Genomic DNA, 22,745 nt, shown 5'->3' with positions numbered 1-22,745 from the left:
ATCCCACTCGCATAAATTACAAGAAAGTTAGTGGTCCTGGAAGGTTTGTTGATGGTGGTTCTTGATGGCATGCACCCCTGAGGTCTGCCTGGGTCCTGACAGTGAGCTAAAGAGTTGAGCTATGCTAGATATCTGTGCACTAAAACAGAGAAAGCAGAAAAAGAGAAGTGGTGGAACGAAAAACAAAAACAAATGAGAAATGGAAAGAACTAAGTGACTTTAACATTAAAAAGTTATTATGGTTACAGTTATTAAATACAGGTATGTCATAGGGGATAAGGTTGTCACAATATTGTACTCATATAATACCATACTATAAAAAGCTAAAGTATCACCATACTCCTCATGTTGTTTGGATGCATAGTTTCTTAAAGCAGGGGCAAAGTATACTGGTATTAAAATGCCATCTTAGGCCACATTCATGCTAATCCGTAATTTTGAATACTGTTTTCAGTTTTCTAAAATCATCATCAGTTTTACGTAGTGAAATGGAGAGTGTTTTTGAAGCACTTCATGTTCGGTGGACGAAAACACTGTTCCAGTGTCAATGAGAGGTGTAAACGTAGCAAAATCATATTGTTTTCATAAGAAAGTCATCATAGTCCAAAGTATGCTGTAATAGAGAGTGCTTTTGTTGTTGTAGTGTGAATAAGAGCCTTAAACGTAGCAAAATCAATGTTTTCAAATGAAAACATGTTGTGGACTTGGCCTTAAAGAAATATTCCAGGTTCAATATAAATTAAGCTGAATCGACAGCATTTGTGGCACAATGTGGATTACCACAAAAAATTATTTCAACTTGTCCCTCCTTTTCTTTCAAAAAAGGCAAACATTTTGGTTACAGTGAAGCACTTGTAATGGAAGTGATTAGGGCCAATCCACAAATGTTAAAATACTCAAAAGTATAGCCACAAGACGTAAACAATAAGTGTGTTAGCATGATATTAGTGTGATAAAATTGCTTACTAACCATTCCTGTGTAAAGTTATATCCAATTAAACAACTTTGTTGCCATGACGATGTAATGCTGTAAACCCTAAAAACCTAATATGACCATAGACACATAGATTTACAGCTCAAATAATACACACCTTTTAACAGAAGAATTAATGTAAGAGCTTTTATACATTTATAAGTTTCATATTTTTGTCTTTAAATCCTTCAGAAATTGGCCCCATTACTTGTATTGTTAGTGCCTTACACCCTTTCTACACCGGGCATGTCCGTTGACGGGACACGACGCAATGGTTTGAGGCTGTCTACACTGGACGCGTCGACACGAACGTTCTAAACCATTTAATTTGTGTAGTAGCGCCAGCGCGTTCAGCGCAAAATGGAACGGAACACCTGTTTATTGTCAGTGTGACGGACATGCCACAATGGCTGCTTCCAGTGTAGACAGCATCATTGATTATAATGGGGTTCTATTACTTTTGACACGACGTGCCGCGACTCTCACATCCGGTGTAGACAGGTTTGTTACTGTATCCTCGATTTTTGCTTCTTTCTAAAGAAAAGGAGAGATGAGTCGAAGTAATTTTTTTGTGGTAATCAACATTTCCACAAATGCTGTCAACTGAGCTTAACTTGATTTGATCCCGGAAAATGTATTTAAAATTCCAGCTAATTTGGTAGTTAAAAGAGAAGAAAACAACACATTTAAAAGATGCAGTTCTTAGGTGTTTTTGTTTCCTGTTTTATTACACGGCTCTCTTGATTACTTCCACCAAATCAGCTTGGTGGAGAAAACAATAGTAGCTAGCTACAATACATACAATGGTAGTTACAGTACAATACAAATCTACAGTTTGAATAATAGGGGGGCAAAACCAATATTTTGACACTTGGGTACCATAATACTAACTTGGCACAGAGATGCCAAGCAATACTACTACAGATTAGGGACTTTTCTTTATAAACATACAAATTTGCTCGAGCTTGTCTTTGTTTGTGAATCTAAAGATATTAGATCCTAATGTTTGAAAAATACTGCCTTTCCTATTCTGCACCTTTATTGTGAATGATTAGACACTTGAGGCTACAGTGTGTCATAAAACTAAGCGTTAAAAATAATACAAAAAAAAATCAAGAAAACTAATGAGAGACAGACAGCGACAGCGAAACAGTTCTCTTCTCCTCTAGTGTGGGTTAGGCATCACAGTTTCTGCATCCAGACAGTTCCATCATTGACTTCACACTCCCATTACGTGCTGTCATTTACTGCTGCCATGGCAACTGATTTGGGATTCCTGGCGCTGCAGAAGAGTCACATAGAGTGTGTACATGTGTGTGCCTGAAGTGTAGAGGCCCCTAGAGAGCAAAAGAGAGAGCTGTACACACACACACTTTCTCCTGTGTAGTCAGACAACGGCATGTCTGTGAGATGTCTGTCACAAAGCATTAGATGAGGTGAAGGGATGGAGCCCAGGTCAGCATGGTTTCGACACACTACCCAAAACACCTACACGCACTGATTTCTCTACATTAGCACTCGTGTAGCCCTCTCTGACAGCTTACACACATACACACACACAAACACGGTGGGCATTGAGAGGGGACAGGTGATATGTAAGGTGCGGGGTGACTTGTTTATCGCAGCCCCAACAAAAGCAAAATGTTTGTCTCCCGTTGCACTAAACAAAGGAAAGGGATATTGTCTGTAAAAAATGAAATAACAAGGCTGAGTGCTGACCCCCTCTTTTGGTGATGACATTAAAATCTTGCCACAACTGGCAACAAAAACAAACATGTCTGCATCTGAGATGACAGTGAAAATAATTCCCATGTTGGAGAATTTTGAGGACACATTAAGTAATGTTCCAAACCATGAGGAGATATTTTGAAGTGCATTCAGACGCTTTTCTTTCCCATACAACAAAAGTGAATGGTGACTGAGGCTACATCATGCCTAACTTTTTTCTCCAATAACCAACATCTTATGGAGTTTTGTGTTCCTTGCAACAGTCTCCTTCATCTTGCTCACTGTGGTTCTAAATTCTAAATTATGATTTAATGATTTAATTATTTATTTTTATACACAATTTACAATCATATTCAATCAAACTACACAATGATGACTTTACATATATTGCTGTTTTCATTTTTTGTTAATGCATGATTTTCTGTAAACCTGCTTTGAAACGATGTGTGTAGTGAAATGCGCTATACAAATAAAACTGACTTGACTTGACCAACTGCTTTCGTGTTTCAAGAAAGAAAGAAAGTCATACAGGTCTGGAATGGTATGATGGTGAATAAATAATGACAGAATTTTCATTTTTGTCTGAACTATCCCTTTGAGCAATGTTACTATGCACAACTCAATGTGGCAGTGGTAAAATCAGCCTCAAGCAGCTTGTTTATTTAAAATGTAGACAACAGAAATATGGTAAAAAATACCAATGTTTAATAATGCTCAATAAATAATTATAATTGATCAATTATATATTGTAATAATACATTGTTTACACTGTTTGCGGCTCTCAAGCAATGTATCAACTTGGTGAAATACAATACACTACCACACGTTTGGACACACTTGAATGAATTTGTGCTTCTCATTATCTTAAAAATCTTTTGATCTAAATGTTTACACTTGAATACTTGAAATTAGTTTTGTACATATATATATATACTTTCTGTACAAAACTTAAATTATAATAAACACACAGACAGACAAACAGACAGACAGACAAACATATAAGACGTCAAAGACAGACAGACAGACAGACAGACAGATAGATAGATAGATAGATAGATAGATAGATAGATAGATAGATAGATAGATAGATAGAGAGATAGATAGATACTGGTTCACCTAATGTTCTCCATTGTGTCCTCAGGCATGGGGGCAACAGTCTGTACTGCAGGCAAATTCTTACTGGTGGCTCCATTCACAAAGCTGGAGGAGGAGGAGGTTGACAAATCTGTGGGTCCTGTAAGACAACAAGAGTGTAATCTTAGGTTAGAAACACAGTTCATTACATACCGCAATGCACTGTGCACTAGCAATGCAATGTGCACCATTATCCACACTCTATGTAACAATACAAATACTACCCATACCCGAATGTGTGCTTGTAAAGCTGGTGATGATAAAAAATAATCCCATTTCAGACCACTGATGTCTCGCCTGATAAGATCTGGCAGGCTTGCAACAAGTTGACAATAGGGAAAAATACAGATAATTAAATTTGTATTTTATTTTATTTATTTATTTTTTATTTATTTTTTGTATGTGAAATTATTAGAAGGTGAAAATTGGTCATATCTAAATTAGGACTGTTTTTGGCGCAAGAAACTTTATATGTGTTGAAAAAAAAAAGTGTAGAACTAGAGGGCCTACCAATCATTGTTTGATCTAAAAGTAATTTTTGTGAAGAAAAAAAAATTGAAAATATGCAGTAAACAAAAATTCAATATCAAGTAAACTTTAATCAAACCAAAACTTAAGATGTTAGATATAAAGCTAAGATACTGTACATAAATAATGATATTTTATATATATAGAATTAATGTAATGTAATTTCAATGTAAGCTACGGTTTTTAACAAATTACTATATGTAAATACACATTAATGTGGTACAATACCCATGCTATTATAGGCCAGGCTTACAACACTCAATCAGTTTTATGCAATATGTAACAAGGGGTCCGTGCTTTATCTCTCTATCCACCAAGTAGTCCTTGATCTGAAAAACGTTCTTAGACATTGTAAATGACACTAAGGGAACAGTCTTTCTGGTTACATCCTAACCAATACTCAAACAAAACACAAGATGCACAACAATCTAAATCTCCACTCTTCTTTGGGCAGGAAACAACACAAATCATCACTATTACTCTCTTCCCCTCTGTGAACATGAAACACCATCTTACATTTCTCTTATTTCTCTCTCTGTCAAACACACACTGTCCACAGAGTCCTATGCAGCAGGGAGCCAGCGATAGATACATCACATGAATGGACTGTCATCCAGTGAAACCACAAGCTGTCACGGGACATCTGAGGATGGGAAATCTATTACGCAGCCATGAATCGCTTTGTCAGAGATGAGTGTCCTTCCATAAGCAAATACACCAAGCTGAGGCGAAACACTAAGGGGCATGTTCTGATGGATTTTGCAGAAAGGGCAGCTTGGCCCAATTCAACCTCAAACCAAATCACTTTCCCTTGTGCTTGAGCAGATCTGAAAAAGGTCTATAATTGTCATGTCATAAAGAGTATTTTTTGTTGGTGAATTGCTCCTTTAAAGATGAGGCATTTAAACATAAAATTTGAATTTTAAATAAAATAATAATGAAAATGAAGAGCAAAATTATTGGAAAAGAATTTTGAATGGGTTCCACAGGGTAAAATATGCTTCCAGGTCTTTAGTGTGGGCATCAACTGCCGCATACAGTATGAAACAGGGAGGAATACCCCCGCTTGGACGGCTATTTTTCCACAGAGAAAATAGGATGCATTTGACAAAAATGACATTATCTTCAGAAAGCTGACTAACACACTGCAGCATATTTGCTTGGGAGTGGCAACAGACGCAGGTAACCGCACACGCTCCATATCTCTCTCTCTCTCTCTCACACACACATGCACACACACACACACACATCGCTCACACACACACACACACACACACACACACACACACACTCACATGCATACACGCACATACATCATTGTTTCTCCAATAACTTGTCAGAAACAGCCCAAGCCGTGATACTAGTTCAAAAGTGACGTTTTTGAGAGGCTTGGATGCATCATTTGGTTTGAACCAGCAACGGCAGATTCTAATCCATCACGTAAGAAAGTAGTTCCATGCACAAATGCATTTTTTTGTGACCGTAGTCAGTTTCCCCTCATTTTTTAAAAATTTTTTATTTACTTGTTCATTGAACTGTTGTATATAAGCAATATCACACTTGCAGTCTTGCTATATGGCCCTAAATCAGCACTGCTGTGATTACCTACAGCAGTGCTGATGAAAAGCCATATCGCACTCTTGTTTTGTGTGATATTGCTTAAATATATACACAGAATATCATTATGATATTATTTATTAATATAAAAATATATGTAGCAATAATATAATTAAAATATTATGAATAATATCCAATATTACAAACTAATTTTAAGCATAAACCTTTAGATAATTTGAGAAACATAAATTCAGTCAAGTATCCAAACTTTTGACTGGTACTTTATATGCAGCAGACTAACAGCCTTGAAATTTCATACAGATCCTATCGTTATCTGAGTAATTGCAGCCACTGTAATGGTTCTCCTGACATCTGGATCCATGAGATTCACTGGAAGTGCTACAGCACAATATATAGTGCAGGGAGCCCTCTAGTGGATACATTGCTTGTTTGTAACCAAGTCTAATTTCCTGATTCCTAGCTGGCTTCAGTTATTTTCCAAATGTCATATTTAATTATTGTGGGAATAGCAAAGCAGACCATGCATTTCAGTTGTAATCTACTTAACCCTTGTGCTTCAATAAAAAAAAGTTATGCAGAGGTCCTTAGAGGACAAAAAAGTCCACGTCAAAAAACTGCCATAGTAATATTATATATGAATATTATTTTCCACTTTCAATGAGTTAATTTTTTTAATCAACATCAGTCCTGATCATAACTACCAAATATTCATTCATTTTAAGGATTTTAACCCTTTAAATGCCAGTTTGTTTATAAAATCAATGACAGTACTATCTACTAACTGTGTTTTTGTGACTGTTCATTGTTTATGTATTATTGTGTTACTATTGTAAAGCATCCTAGAGCTCTGGAAAGGTGCTATATAAATTAAACATATTATTATTATTATTATTATTATTATTATTACAATGCCACTGTTGTTCTTTATGGGGAAAAAAACACAAACAATGAATTATTTTCCCTATACTAAATGCTAAGGAGAATTTTTTTATTTTATTTTTTTAATATCACAGTCTGGAATAATTCAATGATTAGCAACAACATTGATTTTGATGAATTATTATTTTTTGTGTCAAAAAACTGTCATAAAATTATTACACTGGCAGCCAAAAGTTTGGAATAATGTACAGATTTTGCTCTTATGGAAATAAAGTGGTACTTTTATTCACCAAAGTGGCATTCAACTGATCACAATGTATAGTCAGGACATTCATAAAATGAAAAATTACTATTACAATTTGAAAAAAAAAAAAAAAAAAATCAGAACTTCTTAAACCACTTCAAAGTGTTCTCATCAAAAAATTCTCCAGTGCAGCAATGACAGCTTTGCAGATTCTTGGCATTCTAGCTGTCAGTTTGTCCAGATACTCAGGTGACATTTCACCCCATACTTCCTGTAGCACTTGCCATAGATGTGGCTGTCTTGTCGGGCACTTCTCACGCACCTTACAGTCAATCTGATCCCACAAAAGCTCAATGGGGTTAAAATCCATAACACTCTTTTCCAATTATCTGTTGTCCAATGTCTGTGTTTCTTTGCCCACTCTAACCTTTTACTTTTTTTTTTTCTGTTTCAAAAGTGGCTTTTTCTTTGCCGTTCTTCCCATAAGGCCTGCACCCCTGAGTCTTCTCTTTACTGTTGTACATGAAACTGGTGTTGAGCGGGTAGAATTCAATTAAGCTGTCAGCTGAGCACATGTAAGGTGTCTATTTCTCAAACTAGAGACTCTGATGTACTTATCCTCTTGTTTAGTTGTACATCTGGCCTTTCACATCTCTTTCTGTCCTTATTAGAGCCAGTTGTCCTTTGTCTTTGAAGACTGTAGTGTACACCTTTATATATCTTCAGTACCAATCTTCAGTTTTTTGGCAATTTCAAGCATTGCATAGCCTTCATTCCTCAAAACAATGATTAACTGATGAGTTTCTAGAGAAAGTTGTTTCATTTTTGCCATTTTTGACCTAATATTGACCTTAAGACATGTCAGTCTATTGCATTCTGTGGCAACTCAAAAACAAACACATTTGGTTTGTTCATTTAACAAACTAAATAGCTTTCAACTGTGTTTGATATAATGGCAAGTGATTTTCTAGTACCAAATTAGCAATTTAGCATGATTACTCAAGGATAAGGTGTTGGAGTGATGGCTGCTGGAAATGGGGCCTGTCTAGATTTGATCAAAAATGACTTTTTTCAAATAATAATGGTGCTGTTTTTTACATCAGTAATATCCTGAATATCTTTGTGATCAGTTGAATGCTACTTTGGTGAATTAAAGTATCAATTTCCTTCCACATACAAAACACACTCTGACATCCATAGCAACATACCCACACAATTTTAGCTGCATCATTTATTCAGCTGGCTTGCAGTGCTCTTTAATACAGCAAACAGAAAATATGAAAAAAGCATGTAATTGCTCCATAGGCTAAACATGAGAAAAATGGCACCATCTGGGGGAAAATATTAAAAATTTAAATTTTGAAGCCAGGGCTCCTCAATGAAAGCATAATATCATAGAACTCATTTTATGCATTAATGGCACTGGGATCAAATATTGCCATTTTAATGGGTTTCAATGGGGACATTTTAGTCCTGAAGGTCCTGAGTGTAACTATTTTGTGTACACAGTGTATTATAGATGTATTATAGGAACTGAGTTTGAAATATCAAAATTCCCCCAAAAATACACAAAATGATCGAAAAACAAAAATGAAAAAGACAAAAATGTCCCGAAGGTCGCACAAGGGTTAAGGACTACCACATTTAAATGAATGTCTCATTAACGACACAGAAAGCGGTTGTTACCATTATATCTGCATTTGAGGATTAAGTTGGCCTTTATAATTAAAGCCGCAAGTTGCCATATTAACCAGCATTCCAGAAGACGTTATTCCGAACAACATATCTGATCTGTTGAACAGAGACATGAGAGGTCTGTTTATCTATAAACAGGTGAGAAGTATGCTTACCTGTAGTGTTGATCATGCTCTTTGATGTGTTTGATGCAGCAGCAAAGATGTTTGGGGTGCTACCTGAGGCCAAGGCACTGCTGGAGCCAGAACTGCCCACTGTGTTCACCATCAGGACTGACAGAGGCTTCTTGGCCTGTACCACCACACTCCTGTTCAAGAGAGGAAAAAAGAGGTTGTAAGACAAACTCTCTTTAAGTTTACTTTCATTTCAGGTGATTTGATGGAGCTGGCAAACTTTCCTTGCAACCTGCATGGTCAAAATAAGAGGCATGTCCCATTCCGTATACTTCTGCTGCAGGCCTATACTACATTACTTTAGAGAAGTGCAAATAGTATGTTCCCACTGAAAAATTCAAAGAGACATAGTTTACTATGAGTTTACTAGTAGCCTTCCCATACCAGACAGTGAGAGGTTATTGGGCCATGGTGCTAGCCAGACAAAAAACTACCAAACTTTTCTGTTGAGAACACAGCACCTTGCAAAGTTGAGTTGAATACTTTACCATTACCCAATGAGGTATGATTCCTTGAAATATGCAAAAAGCAATTTTGGGTACTCATATCGAACTTGGACTCAGGTTAGCTAATGTGCTAATGCCAATGACAACAACAAAAGCGGGTGCATTTGAAATGTAATTTTTCTCAACTAAAAAATTGTCAGTGCTTCTGTGTAGTAAAAATAATAATATACCCTTCGAAAATTCATACACTAGAGTGTACTAAGTGTATATGACACCATTTAAGTCAAAAGGTACTAGGATTAGAAAAAATCAATTAGCTTACAAATTACCAAGCACTTCCTATAAGGGTCACCGTGTGAGCTTCTGATTCCACAAGAGTGGAAAGAAACAAATGTAACAAAGCAAAAAAAAAAAAAAAAACAGTTGAGAAATGTTATCCTGAAACAATAAATATGCATGATTTCTTGTGAAATCAGCTGATTAAGCCGGAGGGAGATTGACAGAAGTTTTCTGGGTGAGAGTGCCCAGACTGAACGGTCGCAGTGGCAAGTGAAAGACCAGCAGGCAAAATAAACATCCTGTTCTACAGCTGGAGTGCACTCGATTCCTGTTCTCACACTGGGCCAAATGTGGAAAATGGGCAGACAGGACAAACAAACAGTAAAATCAAAAGCAGTGGCTGCTGAATTTTGGATATGTTTCTCTTTTCTGCTGTTTGTCCAGTTGCTGTGCCACGACATAATGTCAAACTTGGAACTCAGTTCATTAAGAGATATTTTCCAGGTGTGTTTACAGTCCCATTTTGAGGTTTTCGACTAAACACTCATGTTCTATTGAAATTGACTTTACTGTGTTTATGTTTAGCGTTCCAGAGATCCCAATTCTATAAGTGTAAATGTAATAATAGTAATTACAGTAACAACCTCTTATTACCCCTTAGACATTTTTTTATATATATTCCTTTGACCAAATAAAAACCCAACTGACAGATTTTAGACCCCAAACATAACACACACACAAACACACACACACATACACACACACACACACACACACACATTCTGATTGGACGAGAGACTTTCCATGAGTACTGATATCTCAGAACATCAGCACTTGGACTGTGTCCTTCACTGTTTGTATCACTCCGCTTGTGTTTGTGCCATTCTAAACTATAGTGTAAGAGCAGTGCAGATGTGTAAAAAGCCAGATGTGTCTCTTTACATTTATTTTTGTGACATCGCAGATTTTAGCCAGCAGGTGGCAGCAAAAGACCATTTTTGTTTGTAAATGAGTCAGCTGAGGTGATGTGTTTCGCCAGTCGGTCAGTATTTTCATGCATCACACTCCGTGATTTCTTGGATTACTACTACACTGCTAAAGCTGGGAAATAGCTTTAAACAGCTTTAAACTAACAACTTCAGCATTGAGGCTCATCACAGCTGAGAGACACAACAGACTGATTAATTATTCAAACTCAAGGCGCTTACATCTTAACAGAGTTTCCACATTGGCAATTTCAATTCAGCATCAATTTGAACCAGCAACAGCAGATTCTGATCCGTAGCGTAAGAAAGTAGTACCATGCACAAATGCATTTTTTGTGACTGTACTCAGTTTTTCCTCATTTTTTTTATTTATTTTTTTTATTTTTCTTGTTATTGACTGTTGTTATAAGCAATATCACACTCACAATCAAATAGGGCCTATATATATATATATATATATATATATATATATATATATATATATATATATATATATATATATATATATGTTGTGTGTGTGTGTGTGTGTGTGTGTGTGTTTGTACATACTGTATATAAATATATATAAATCCTGTTGCAGGAACTGGGCCTAAAGTACAATATCAGAAACAATCTTGTCATCTAGACTTGCTTGACCCCCAACATTGGCCAGCTGTAGTCTGCGGAAAGCCAATTAATTTCTCTATATGTTCTCTATTTAGCATTGCATTAAACTCTTGACCTCGCCAATAATTTTCAGCATGTCTTTTCAGACATTTTGGGGCTTTACAAAATCATGGAAATCCATCTGACAGTCAGAGAGGGTTAGTTTGATATTATACACATGGCACAGTCAAGTGCTTTGGAGGACAGAATGATATTTTGTTGATGTGTGTATACATATCGCTCTGGTTTTCTTATCACAACTCCACGTGATACTTGGGTTCGTGATGTTGGCTGATACAGAGATCTGCTTTGATGATATAGCACAGATCTGGTCCTAATGTCACCTGCTAAGCCTCCGGATTCAGCTTGGACTCCATTTGAGCACTTGTCTGGGATATTGCAACTCACCCCAATGGTGCTCTCTCTGTAACATGGTGGCGTGACACAGAGCATCTCTCTCAGATCGCATGCAGGGAAGCAAAAACATTTGGTGACACATGCTTCCCTTTAAGCACTACAACAGAGCATAACAGAGCCTTACAATCACACATGTGCTCCATTGTCTGTATGACTTATGAGGAGTTATTCTTGTAGATGTGAAAACAAAATTAATGGTTTTGGAATATCATTTAAAATCTTTTTAGTCTCATAAATTTAGCATGAAAAAGTATCACTGTGTATATAATGAGGAACAAGCACATATCTCACAATAGAAAATAAATTTGATAGAGCAGTGTAGGATAATTACACGTGTAATTACTAAGTAATATAATTGAACAACATATACTTAAAAGAATAGTTCTCTCAGATATGAAAAAAAAATGATTCCAGTCTTGTGGAAAGTTCTTTTTTCTGTGAATACATTTTGCAGAATGTTCTTGCTGCTCTTTTTGATACAACAAATGCATCCAAAAGATGCAAAAATAGCAAAGAAAACAAAAAACAAAAAAAACAAACAAAAAAACAAGTACCATTTAAGTACAAAAAAAGTAGCTCTTGTGAACAAAACACCATATTCCAAATCTTCTGATGCCATATGATACCATCATGTAAGGAACAGTCTTATTTAATTGGTGGCTGGTTTTTGTCGTTTTTGGAGCTTGACGGCCCTTGGTCACTTATGATGGCAAAATTTCTCCTTTGTGTTCCACAAAGAAAGTCATACAGGTTTGCAATGACAAGAGTAAGAGTGTATTATCACAGGTTTTTATTTTATTGTATTTTTTTAGGTTTATTTATTTATTTAATATTTAATCATTATGTGGGACAACATCTAAATACACTTTATTAATATTTTTGGTACAGTAATTAATTTTATTTATATGTAATAAATTATTACTGTAATGTATTAACATATTACCATACATTGTACTTAGAATTACAAAAATATCAAATAATTATCCTTAGCCAAGTTTGGATCAACACTTAGCAGGACAGTTTTCCAAGATCCTTAAAGCAATGCTTTATCCCCTTGTAAACTAGTTAGTGCTCATTACATCTCAGCTTCTTGCAGGTATTTGACAGGTACAGCTGATTGTACACTGATAAACAAGGTTCTAATAAAATATGAACACTTCTCATGAATTATTAATTGGCATGGGGATTGTGAATAATGTATAAATTATACAGTGCATATTTAAAGATGCTTTGATTAAAGCATGGATTAATCTTGGGTAGAATATGAATAATATAAAATAGTTTATTTATCTTAAAAAAAAAAAAAAAAAAAAAAAGGCTATTAAGATAATAGACAGTCTCCACATCCAAAAAGAACATTTATAATGACAATAATATTTGTAGGTCTATAGATATGGTGGCAAACTACAGTTGCATCACAATGTTTATTACCATACTTAGTATTTGCAAAGGCTCAAGCTAATGCATAAGTATTTAACAACTAATCTTCAAATTAACTCATTTGAATTGACTTTCAAAAGCCACAGCAGCCTTGCTTCCAATTCCTCATGGTGGTGGCCCCATCTGCAAACACTGTTCCCTAGTTATTCAACACTAATTGGAAAATTCACCTTTGGAAAATTCCAGAGAGAAGGAGATGGGGGAGTCTTCATGCTCTTCTCTGTGTTTGAGGGTTTTTTGATGTTGTCACTCTCAATCTATTGAAGTTTATGCAGACAATCGAGGAGGCCTGTCCATGGCTGGCAGCGCATTTGGTGGCAGGTGGCAAACAATTAGACACAGCAATTTCAGAGCCAGCAGATGACATTAAAGCATGCGGGTGTGAGTGGTGTGGCCCGGCGTCTGCAGACAGCCTGTGTGAAAGCATTTCAAAAATAATACACTCTGCCATGGCAACTCATTTCTGCCTGCCAGCCTCCATTAGGGTGCTGAGGAGTGAGGAAGACAGGAGGGGAACGGGGGCCACGATGGGGCGCTTCTGTTTAATCTGTCGTCAACACCCTGGAGACCCTTCCTAACACTCTCTCACACACACACACACCACACCACCTTTACTAGTTAGGAGACACACCTCATTTGTTGTGCTGTAGTGTTTGCATATATTACAGCAAGTGTAGTTCCATTATTCCTGTGAGTCACTGCATTCCTAAGTGTCTGAGATTAGAGGAGCACATTATAAGCACATAGGCCTAGTCGTACATTAGTCATTCTTCCGAATACTTCCTTAATATATGGTGGCTATTGTAGCTTATTTTGGCTAAGAGCCGCCACTTAGTTCACACAAAATGTGTTGTTGCATTCAAACAATCTATACGCAGTGCATTTTATTGGAACAGAAAGCAGGTGTATCAAAATAAATTTTTTGCCAAGTTGAATTGTTTTCAACTTGACACTGCATATTAAAAATGCAACTTGTAGCAGGACGCTCAAAAGCAGTGCAAGACACAACGCAACAGCCAAAGGCATCTGTCTGAATGTGTATTGTTGTATAGTGGTGCTTTGAATAGGGATGAATTTAAAGATGCATCTAAATCATGTTAACATTCTAAAAAACAATGCTGAAAAAGCAGTGAGATACGTTGCAGCAGTCAAAGAGAAAGAAAACAAAGAGAAAAAAAATCTTGGTTACAGTGAGGCACGTACAATGGAAGTGAATGGGACCAATCCATAAATATTAAAATATTCACTGTTTTAAAAGTATAGCCATAATGTGCAAGTTAACATGATTTTAGTGTGATAAAATCACTTACTAACCTTTTCTGAAAAAAGTTATATCCAATTTTACAACATTGTTGCCATGATGATATAATGCTGTAAACCCTGTAATCTCAGTCAATGATGATTTAAACAACTTCACAGTTCAAATAACAAAAAACAAATTTAACAGAAGAATTATTGTAAGTGCTTTTATAAAATAAGCTTCACATTTCTGGCTTTAAATCCTCCAAAAATGTGGCCCTGTTCACTTCCATTGTAAATGTCTCACTGTGATCTCAATTATTGCTATTTATAAAGAAAAGGAGGGATGAGTCGAAATTATTTTTGTGGTAATCAACATTATTCCACAAATGCTGTTGATTGATCTTAACTTGTATTAAACCCATTATATTCCTTAAAATCTTCAACTGAAGCTAACATAAAGCACTGAAGAAATTAGGGGATGATATATGTAGACTCAGTGATTAGAATTTCTATTTGTAATTAATAAGTACCTATTATTTCATAGACTGTTTCACAGACAGAATTCTGCATACAAGGTGGAATATACAGTTATTTTTGAGGCATCTCATTTATATGCTACAAACTGCTTCAATCAAAATTCTGCCTTCAATGATTTAAAGCCATAAACCTCACAAATCTAAGAAATTCCAAAATGTTCTAAAGAATTGTCGAATTGTTCTAGCCAACTATAATATTTGTGGATTCTGACTTCTACAAGGTGCATAGCAGCCAGTGAATCAGATTAGAACTGGCAGTTTTAGTGTACTCTAGTAATTTTAGTGTACAATATGCATCTGAAAGTCAGTGAACTTACAGCAAACACTTCGCACATCCAGCTGTTGGTTAAAGGTAACTTAAAGTCAAAGTGAACATGTTAATCTAATAATAAAAATAAAAACTTTTTTTTAAATATTTATAGAATTTCTGTTTACATATATTGATTTTGTGCAGCCATGAACAGCAACAGCTTTGCAGAGCAACTAAATATGTCTTATGAGCAGTGACAAATCATATGGAGATTTTATCTGGCCTTGGAATGTAAACAAGCCACAAAACGCTCAAACACATCTCTGAGACATTTTCAAACACAGCAGTTCTTAGTGATAGGAAGTACAGGGAATGTTATGGCTTGTTTATGACCAAAAAAATAATTATGGCCATTCCTCAGGGAAAAGAATAATCCAGGCATTCATCATAGTCTGACTGTGATGTATTGTGTAATGTTTAAAGGCACGGAAACCAAAGGGATTGCATACAGAAAAGGTCACTGTATTTTTAAGGGCCTAGGACATATACATCTGCCGTAAATGGGCTACAGTAGTGCTATTGGTGACAAGAAACGTTCAATCAACATAAAGCCAATTATTTATCTTTTTATCTGATGCATAGATGTTGCTGCCACCCAGTGGAGGTTCGTATTATTACACGTTACCACAATTACAGCACTCCAGAAAATAATAGTGTCAAAGAATAAGGGACAATTTCACAATCAACTATTCAGAGGGTTGCCTGAATGACTAATTGACTATTTAGTCTTAAGGAAGTCCTGTATAATGTAGCTGGTTTGGGGTTCACCTGACCCCAATTGGACGAGTTTCTTAAGGGGTATTTACATAATACATGTTCTTAAAGGAATGTTCTGGGTTCGGTACAAGTTAAGCTCAATTGACAGAATTTTTGGCTAAATTAATTTTGACTTGCCCCTCCTTTTCTCTAAAAAAAAAAAAAGCAAAAATCAGGGTGACAGTGAGGCACTTACAATGGAAGTGAATGGGGGCCATTCCGTAAACGTTAAAATACTCACAATATGCATGTAAACATGATTTTACTGTGATAAAATCACTTACTAACCCTTGCCATGACAATGTAATGTCAGCCAGAGGTGGACTGGCCATCGGGAGAACCGGGACTTTTCTCGGTGGGCCAGCTGTGCGATATGCAGAAGGGGGCTGAGATATGCAGAAGAGGATGGTGAAAAACATTGTCACAACACCCACCTTCACATGAGGTGAATATGCAGACCCACCCCACCCTGCATCCCAACCAACCCTGCAGGGCACTGGGCAAACACTAAGATTATGATTACTATGATTCCCTTATATATATGGGACTGGATTCCCCAGGCTGGGGCCAAATAGCTGGTAGTTTTGCCCAGAATACTGCATCTGAGCTAGGAACTAATCTAAATAAAAACTGTAAGCATCTCGGTGTGATGCCAGGGGTTAGTTTTTTTTAAATAATTTTCAGCATTCACTACACATGAAACAAAATACTTTCTAATCTTGACGGTCTGTGGAGGTGCCCATATAAATGCATTTAGCGTGAGAAGCTGAAATAAACGTGGAGCCATGGCGCAACAGCGAAAGTTCATAGATTAACGCTCCGCAGTCTCCAACCATCGCTGCCCCACGATATCTTAATGTGGGCCTGTTCCCACCCCATTAACCTTGCAGAATTTACACCACAGAGTGGTCTAGAGCAAGTCCTTAACCTAAGACAAGCAAACCTGGAGAAACATGAGCTTTATATAGCTGAAGAGATTCCATCTCAAATGCCAAGCTTGCTGATGTCTCAGCTGTGCAGAGATTCTAAATTCCATGACAACTATGATGTCATAATAGTGAATGCCACTATGTGCCACTATAAATAATCAGTGAGGTTAAGGAATTATTATCAGGATTCATTTTGATGCATCACTATGTGAAGGCAGCCTCTAAAGTTTTTATGAATTAAATGTATCATTATCCCACAAACCACAATATCATCCAAAAACCACTTACTGTAAGTATAGTATGAGCTCTCAATATTAACCACAAGACAAATAACTGAAAGTGACAACAAATACAACAGTAGCATAACTAGGATTAAGTGAAAGAAAGTATAAAGTAAAATGATAAATACACTGTAATCTGCATAATGTATTTATGATGGGACCTTGAGTAGCACATGCTGTATTACTATCCATAGAATCCACACCCTGCTGAAAAAATGCTCATGTTTGACAGAAATACAGAGAATACAGTAAGTCATGAAAAAAGACTACTTTATAGTTATTTGAGCTTTTTAGGCTTAGGTTGTGTAACGCACTTTTGAAAGGCAGAAACAGTGCTTGTCAAAGTGGCTTGTACCTTTTTTTTTTTTTTAAGAATAATCTGGGAAACAATTTTAGACACTACCAAGAAAAGATGGAAGAGGGTTCACACAGAATGAAAATAGAGGCAGTTAATCTGCTCATTAACAGGTTTGTCTATAGTTCTTACTTTTATTTACATTTATCATTTTTCTATGTTTTTTGAGGTGTTTAAAGATTATTTAATGTTATACATTATTTTTATATACAAAAAAAAAAAAAAAATCATTTTTGTTGCACTAATTTAAAACTTTCACATAGTTATGGTAGTTGACATAAAATTTCAGGCATTCGCAGGACTTCAACTAAAACCTTTTAAACAGCATACTGTAAAAAGCTAAAAGCTGATTAAAATGGTCAAAAAACTCAACAGCAATAGCGACCACTTGTCATAGCACCAATAGTGCCATATACATTTGAACTTTTGGAAAAATTTTGATAAAAACAAAGTTCATGGATATGTTATTTGTCAACGACCCAGCTATAGTTTGCTTATTTACTTTAGATTTTCTTTAAAAAAAAAACAACAACAAAAAAACATATCATTTCAAAAAGTGTAATAAATACAATATGTATAGTATAAAGCACTATACAAACAAATTTAGCTCAACTGAATAAACACACACACACACACACACACTCGTCATGTCTGCAGTGATTTTATGTCTGTTTTAATGTTGTGACATTTTCTTGTACCACTGGGACTGATTTTCATGATCTGGCTTAAAGCCTCACAAACTCAGTGGCTAGTTTTCAGTGTGAGTGTTTGTGTCTGTTTAAGACCAGTGAATTTAAAGACAGTGTTTATTGAGTGTGTTTGTTTGTGATCTTTACTAGTTTTCATGTAGTTAAACATTTTCTAAAATCTGAGGTGCTTTCAGAATCTAGAAAAAAATGGAGCACGACAGTACACTTTGGCGTACAGGTACATCCCCCAAATCTCTGCATTGGGACACTATTGTAAGATCACGTTACCTGTCAAAGGAATGGAACTGCATGGGTAGCATGGCTTGGGCTTCCCTCTTCATGGCCTGGTGATCAGGGTAGGACAGGGGGTCTAATCCACTCTCTGTGCTCTCCACAGGAGCTGACACCAGGTTCTTCAGGATTTCTTTGACATTGATGCCTTTGTTGGCCTGACTAATGCTAGAGATCGAGGAGTGCTCCACGCTTGATGGCTCAGTCAAGTTCTCCTGTGACTTGACCTCTGAGGACAGGGTACAGAGCAGCCCACTCATGCCATTCGGACCCCCAGCACCAAGTTCAAGGTCAGCCCCATTCATCATGCTAGACAACTGCTCATCACCCAGTCCAGAGTCAGAATGAGGAAGGGATATCTCTCGCCGTGCCTCCTCCATTGCACTTATGGCATCCTTACGGCCATTAAAGAGGGCTGATGGGTTCTCTGAAGATCACAAATCATAATGCAAAAAATTAGAATAGAATAGAATAGAATAGAATAGAATAGAATAGTTTTCATTGTCACTCAACCAGGGCCAGTAAGAAACTGCTAACCAACTTGCAGTTCATTTATTACAGGGACATAACAAAACAGTTCCATAACAAAACAGTTCTAATCATGACTCGTCACGTACGTGGCTTGAACCTAAAACCTTTTGGTTACCAGCCCAGATTTTTACCCACTAAGCAGCAACATACCCGTGGTAGCTATACTACCCCCATTTTACTTAATTACAATGTGAAACATTCAATTTAGAACATTAAAAGAGAGTTCCGGGATAAAAAAAAAAGTTAAGCTCAATCAACAGCATTTGTGGCATAATGTTGATTGCCACAAAAATAACTTTGACTCAGGGTTGAATACATTTTTTTTTTTTGCAGAAATATTAATTATGCAAAAAATGCTATTAATTGAGCTTAAATAGTTAAATAAACTAAATAAAATCTAAGAAATAAATGTAACTAAAATCAGTGGCACCTGTAGCTGTTAAGCCATATGCACTGTGCGTACCATGAGCACTCTGACTGACCTGAGAAACATTCAATCTCAGAATATTTCATCAATCATGAAGTGTGTCCGTATTTTTGTTGGATGTTTAAAAGAACTAGCAATGCACAATTGGTGAGTTAATAATTATTTTGAGTAGGTTCTTTTCAGTGAATTGGCCAAACAGGCTTGCAAAAAAGTCTGAATCGATTCGTGATTCAGCACAATTTGTTCGGAGCACTCTCTCGCTGAATCATTTGGAGCAGTTTCTCACACAGTAAAACAGAATCGGGATAGTTAAAAATAGGCTACAGCACTGGATACAGTGTAAATTTACCTACAATTAACTGAAACAAAAGGCTTTTTTTTAGAGGTAACTTTGAAAAACTTCAGCTAGTGCTCTGTCATGTGAACAAGAGACTGTTCAAACCGGACGAGTTTTTACGTCTACTCGCACTGTTTTTCAATCGTTTTCCATGCAAACATTCACTAGATGGATGTCTTATGCTTCATATTTCACAGTGTTTTTAGCATCTCTCACGAGCACTTTTAGATGCTCCATCAAGTTAAAAAGAACTTCTTCATCTGATACAAATGCATCTCGAGACACCTGCATTCTGCTCTACTCGTTGTGGTGCATTTTACTTTTTTAGCACGAAAACGCATTTGTTCTTAACCGTTACTGAAAGAAATGCTTTAGCCAATAGTTACATGAACACTACTCATACTCGAGAAAATACAAAAAAATGCTTCTTTCAAATTCACTAGAATTTAATATTTTGGTATTATTTTTGCAACAACAAAAAAATCTCATGGGTGAGCATGCCCCCGGACCCCCCTAGATATAAGATTTTCTGTGCGTACCCTCAGATGAAATCCTGCAGGCGCCCATGACTAAAATCATGCCTTGCTTACACTTGCTGATTTCAATCCCTCTTGACATTCCTTCTTCGAAGTGTTGAATGGCATTAAAGAACAGCATTTTTATTAAATATATCATGAAAGTTAATATTCAGAAATGTCTATTATGAAATAAAATGTAAGGAGAAGAATAAAACTAAGGGTCTAAGTCTAAAAGTATCTGGTTTTTTATTTCTCTTCCTTTTGTAAATTATATCTATATATTTGTTATCTATATATACTGTATATGCTGTTCTTTATTTGCATTTACCATTTTTTATTAATGTTTTTGTCATTTCCTTATCCTCCTGTTTTTTTTTTTTTTTGTTTGTTTTTTTTTTTTTTTGGGTCGTTTGTAACTTTCCTTAATATAGTAGAATTTTGTCTATGCCTTTTTGTTTGTGTATAAACGCAATAAAATAAAAGTGTCTGATTTACATATTTTCAAGAAAATCATACTCATGTATGGCAATGGCAATGGAGTGTTTCTGTTCTTTAAAAGTATTTGAGGTCAATACACATCATCCTCAGACAGAAACGCTTCTATTCTGCATAATAACCTCAAGTCCTTGCAGTCGTGACCATTTTGTTTTCAATCTCCTGCTTGTCCTGACCCAGTTGTTCTCCAGATGTTGGGTTTTTCTCATTAATATTCATCATGCGCCCTTAGCAAGGTCAGCGGGCCCGATTCAGCCACGGAGCATGTCTGGATGCCGATTTGGGTGCAGAAATTGTCTGCTACATGTTGTTTGGAACCCAACTAACCACCCCCCCCTCCCCTTCACCATTTTCCCCCAAAATTTATGAGGCCGAAGCAGAGTATAGTGCCTCAGCCTCTATGATCCCATTATTCTCTGGTGGATTGCCTTCCTAATGGGCACTGACAGATGGGGCTGGAAATAGCAGCGCTGCCCCTACATACCAATGTTCTTTCTCCATGCATCTTTTTTTCTTCTTTAACCACTTTTCTCTCTGTTCTCTCTGTTAAGGATCACCCTAATGATGACTTTACACGAAACAGCTATTTACGGTAAAATAACTTCAATAATACTAAAAATAGATAAAATCTCTATGAATTCTTAATAAAAACTAATGAAATGCCCACATAAGTTCCTTTTGACAAAACAAATTTGTATCAATTATTCAAGCACAGGTACTTAAGGGTATTCCCCACAAGTACTTAAAATCTTAATTCTATGGATTCGTAAGCTAAAGAAGTTCAAGTAACTCACAATTATTCATTTACTTTAGTTAACTCTCTAAGCTTACCTTACAATTGATATTTTGTGTTGTAAACAATAATGAAAATTAAGCAAAGCTAACAATTGTATAAATATGTACATTTAGCTATTTATTTTTATACGTTATGGTTGAGCCAACAATTTTTTTTTTTTCCGCTTTTTTTTTTTTATTTCAATGAACTTTGCTTTGTTTAATATTTTTCAGAATCTTAAAACTTACTTTGTATTTCCAGGTTTAAATTGAGCTCACTGTTTATGTAACTTTTCACCTAAAATCTTAATGGTGAATAAAAAAACTTCTTGGACATGTTATTTGTAAAATATCTACACTGGCAGCCAAAAGTTTGTAATAATGTACAGATTTTGCCCTTATGGAAAGAAATTGGTACTTTTATTCACCAAAGTGGCATTCAACTGATCACAATGTATAGTCAGGACATTAATAATGTGAAAAATGACTATTACAATTAGATTTTTTTTTTCCAGAACTTCTTAAACTACTTCAAAGAGTTCTCATCAAAAAATCCTTCACGTGCAGCAATGACAGCTTGGCATTCCAGATACTCAGGTGACATTTCACCCTACGCTTCCTGTAGCACTTGTCGGGCACTTTTCACACACCTTACAGTCTAGCTGATCCCACAAAAGCTCAATGGAGTTAAGATCCATAAAACTCTTTTCCAATTATCTGTTGTCCAATGTCTGTGTTTCTTTGCCCACTCTAACATTTTCTTTTTGTTTTTCTGCTTCAAAAGTGGCTTTCTCTTTGCAGTTCTTCCCATAAAGCCTGCACCCATGAGTCTTTTCTTTACTGTTGTACATGAAACTGGTGTTGAGTGGGTAGAATTCAATGAAGCTGTCAGCTGAGCACATGTGAGGTGTCTATTTCTCAAACTAGAGACTCTGATGTACTTATCCTCTTGTTTAGTTGTACATCTGGGCCTTCCATATTTCTTTCTGTCCTTGTTAGAGCCAGTTGTCCTTTGTCTTTGTTGAAGACGGTAGTGTACACCTTTGTATGAAATCTTCAGTTTTTTGGCAATTTCAAGCATTGTATAGCCCTCATTCCTCAAAACAATGATTAACTGATGAGTTTCTAG

The 22,745-nt window shown here is 36.1% G+C and overlaps 2 protein-coding genes across 3 annotated transcripts in view; one reads left to right on the top strand and one right to left on the bottom strand.

The window, feature by feature from the left end:
- LOC127430113 (putative nucleotidyltransferase MAB21L1) overlaps positions 1 to 3,951 on the top strand; it is a 73,833-nt gene extending 69,882 nt beyond the window's left edge. Inside the window, exon 2 of the mRNA XM_051679607.1 lies at positions 3,843 to 3,951. The gene's annotated coding sequence lies outside the window, so the exon portion shown is untranslated. The remainder of the gene's footprint in view (positions 1 to 3,842) is intronic.
- LOC127430095 (neurobeachin-like) overlaps positions 1 to 22,745 on the bottom strand; it is a 401,279-nt gene that overhangs the window by 204,480 nt on the left and 174,054 nt on the right. For both annotated transcript variants that reach the window (XM_051679563.1, XM_051679564.1), the window contains exons 30-32: positions 18,532 to 18,961; positions 8,915 to 9,066; positions 3,818 to 3,935 (exon numbers count right to left, since the gene is read on the bottom strand). In XM_051679563.1, the coding sequence (XP_051535523.1) occupies positions 3,818 to 3,935; positions 8,915 to 9,066; positions 18,532 to 18,961 (700 nt within the window). The remainder of the gene's footprint in view (positions 1 to 3,817; positions 3,936 to 8,914; positions 9,067 to 18,531; positions 18,962 to 22,745) is intronic.

Source organism: Myxocyprinus asiaticus, chromosome 39 (genome assembly GCF_019703515.2).
Source record: "Myxocyprinus asiaticus isolate MX2 ecotype Aquarium Trade chromosome 39, UBuf_Myxa_2, whole genome shotgun sequence".
NCBI lineage: Eukaryota > Metazoa > Chordata > Actinopteri > Cypriniformes > Catostomidae > Myxocyprinus > Myxocyprinus asiaticus.
This window is presented reverse-complemented; position numbering and strand designations above follow the sequence as displayed.